At 47.2% G+C, this 3,399-nt stretch overlaps 1 protein-coding gene across 1 annotated transcript; it reads left to right on the top strand.

The window, feature by feature from the left end:
- The first annotated feature begins 449 nt into the window (after positions 1-449).
- On the top strand, positions 450-3,383 carry LOC116465639 (neuroblastoma breakpoint family member 3-like). Its single transcript, XM_032148633.3, has 2 exons — positions 450-989; positions 2,727-3,383. The coding sequence occupies exons 1-2, from the start codon at positions 755-757 to the stop codon at positions 2,813-2,815; spliced, it is 324 nt and encodes a 107-aa protein (XP_032004524.1). The 5' UTR covers positions 450-754; the 3' UTR covers positions 2,816-3,383.
- The last annotated feature ends 16 nt before the right edge of the window (positions 3,384-3,399 follow it).

The raw sequence follows: 3,399 nt of genomic DNA, 5'->3' as shown, positions 1-3,399 counted from the left end.
TATAGTCCCAACTGCTCTGGAGGTTTAGGTGGGAGGATTGGCTCAGACCATCCTCCCACCCTCATTCACTACTCTCAGGCTAGACTCTCTCTCCTTTTCATTGGCTTGTCTTAGCTATTCATAAGAAGTCTCTGGCCAGGGGCGCTGACTCACATCTGTAATCCCAGCACTTTGGGAGGCCGAGGTGGGCGGATCACCTGAGGTCAGGAGTTCGAAACCAGCCTGGGCAACGTGGCGAAACCCCATCTCTACTAAAAATACAAAAGGTAGCTGGCATGGTGGTTGGCGCCTGTAATCCCAGCTACTTGGGAGGCTGAGGCACGAGAATCGCTTGAACCCGGGAGGGCACAGGTTGCAGTGAGCTGAGATCGCGCCACTGCACTCCAGCCTGGGCGACAGAGTGAGACTCCATCTCAAACAAAAAACAACCAAAAACCAACCAAACAAACAAAAACATTTAAAAAACAAAAAACAATCTGTTGTGCTACACACAAACATTGGCTGCTCATGGGGTCAACAACTCAGGGCCCAGCCTTGCTTTATAGAAACTTATAAGCAAGTAAAGGGTAGAAGTGTTTATGTCCTGGTTTCAAGGTGACTGCATAGCTAAGACAAGTTGACTTAAAGGAGATCAAGACTGGAGATGAGAAGAGTGAAACCAGGGAAACAACATCTTCAAAGAAGTGGACGAGGCTGCAGTGACATCCCTCAGTCCTGATTAAACCTACTTGATTTCACCAGTTTTTAACCCATCATGTGTTTGGGTGTCTTCTCCCCAGTCCCTGGCCCCACCTCTTCTGCCACAAACGTCAGCATGGTGGTATCTGCCGGCCCTTGGTCCAGTGAGAAGGCAGAGTTGAACATTCTAGAAAACAACAAGAAATCGCGCCGCCAGCTGGTAGAGAACAAACAGGAGTTCAGAAACCTCCAACAGAAATTTCTTGTAACTCAAGTGGCCTACTTCCTGGCCAATGGGCAGAATAATTACGGTAAGTTCTATAGGCTCACCTTCACAAAAGTGATGAATGGTGTCTTGTCTTCTCTCTGAGAAACTAAATGCTCTCTCCATCAAAAATAATTTCAACCTTCCCATACTTCTAGGACAATGGAAATGGGTATTTGCACATGTTGTTAAATTTGGAAGTGAGAGGTACCAAAGTATTTAGCAACTTTCCACGTCTGCAGTCAGGTGGGGGTGGGCCTAGATTTAAAATCGCACTTAATTCATTTCGGACACGGGCACAGAACGACCTGTTTTCTCCAAGAGGCTAAATCGTGTTTTTAAGAATCCTCTCTGTCCCATATGAGATCCGGCAGACAAATAACATCTAATCTGTTCTTCTAAATGTCTGGGACTGGTGAACCCTTATTCTGTTCAAGCTTCTGTTGGGGCCCAATAGGCAAAGCTCTGTTCTAGGGACCCTGAGGGAAATTTGGTGATAGTACACAGTACCCGCGGTGAGGGGCTTCAAGAGGAGTCTGCTCCTAATGGAACCTATGGTATCTATAAGTGACAGCATCAAGAGCAGGGAGTAGGGGCCGTGCACGGTGACTCACTCCTGTAATCCCAGCACTCTGGGAGGCTGAGGCGGGCGGATCACAAGGTCAGGAGTTTGAGACCAGCCTGGGCAACATGGAGAAACCCCGTCTCTACTAAAAATACAAACATTAGCTGGGCGTGGTGGCAGGCGCCTGTAATCCCAGCTCCTCGGGAGGCTGAAGCAGGAGACTCCTTTGCCCTCAGGAGGCAGAGGTTGCATTGAGCCAAGATCATGCCATTGCACTCCAGCCTGGGTGACAGGGCAAGACTCATCGAAAGAAAAGCAGAGAGTACCCTGGTGAGAGGGAAGTCCTGCTTCCTGGGGCACAGGCTCTTGTTCCTAAAGACGAAGAAAGATCGCACCCGAGAATGTGTGGAAGTAGCAGTGCAGTGTGCAGAGCAGGGACCCTGGGCTTGTCTCCTGGGCTCCATCCAAGTTGCTTGTCTTATCTGTCCCTCAGTTTCCTCATCTATACATGGGGTACTATGGAAATACCTACCTCTGTAAATTGCGGCAATGAATTACATGAGCTATTTCTTGTCAATCTCCTAGAACGTTTATTGGCACAGAGTAAACACTATTCTTCATTCTACTGTTTCTAAATTAACACAAACCTTATTAGTATTTGGGCATATTTCCTTCATGGCCTTATGGTCTTATGTCTCATACTTTATGCTTCAGATATGATTCTTAAAATCACATCCAAAGATAAGATTTAAAAATCAAAGATGTTTAAGATCTTTGACATATTTCTCCTTGAAATTCCCAGTAAAAGGGAAACTATCAGTCCCATAGTCCGAGAGGCCTTCCAGACTATACAGGAAATCACTGCTTCATGCCTCACTGCAGTGTTTTAGAGGGGAGGCTGCAAGGCTTGGGAAAGTGGCCCCGCATTCAGAGTCAAACCTCAGGGGCTGTGAATTCTGACTCCACTTAATTGTGGTTGAATCACCTTGTCAACTTCATTGATATGCCTTGAGTTTCTGTTTCTTCGTCTCTAAATTTTGGAGGACCAGATGCCAGAAAGTTGGGAGACTGAGGAGTAAAGATGTGGAAATCCCTGGCGAGAGCCTGGTACTGAGGACAGTTTTGTCCTTGGGATGGACCTTGCTCCCGCCCTGTAGGCAGTGACGAGAGCAGCATGTCCAGGCTTTCACTGAGGCAGGCGTGTCTGTCTTTTTTCAGAGTATGAAGACTGCAAAGACCTCATAAAGTCTATGCTGAGGGATGAGCGGCTGTTCGTGGAAAAGGAGCTTACAGAGCAGCTCAGGTGAGGAGGCCCCATGGGGGCAGGCAGGTGGGCAGGTGTGTAAATCTCTGAAGTACAGCAGCTCGGCGCGGAGAAATAAGAGCTAAGCTGGGCCAGGGGAAGGGCAGGAATTGCCATGGCAGGCTCATGACACACAAAGATTTATCAAGCAGAGAACAAGGATGATAATAAGTTATGGGTTGCAGTTGTTTCTCAGAGCCTTATTTTCTGTTTTTAAGGATAATAATAAGTTATGGGTTGCAGTTGTTTCTCAGAGCCTTGTTTTCCGTTTTTCAAACAAGTAATTGTTGAGGTGAAATGCGCATAACACAAAAGTAACCAAAGGAGTGGGAACCACCCAGCAGCATTCAGTATACTCCAAATGATGTGCCATCACCACCCCACCTACCCTTAGTCAGAATCACCTCCTGACTGACTGGGGCTTCTCATCCTTTCACTCCATCAACGTTGCCTTCTCGAGCCTGTCATTCTTTTCTTTCATCTTTTCAATTGGCCCCGTCTGCACGTGGCCTCGTTTCTGTCCATGGCTTTGTATCTAGTCGCTGCAAGATGCACTATGTGTATATGCACATGGAAATGTCCATGGGC

Source organism: Hylobates moloch, unplaced genomic scaffold, assembly GCF_009828535.3.
Source record: "Hylobates moloch isolate HMO894 unplaced genomic scaffold, HMol_V3 SCAFFOLD_7448, whole genome shotgun sequence".
Lineage (NCBI taxonomy): Eukaryota > Metazoa > Chordata > Mammalia > Primates > Hylobatidae > Hylobates > Hylobates moloch.
The sequence above is the reverse complement of the archived record's forward strand: the minus strand, read 5'-3'. Positions and strand labels throughout refer to the sequence as shown.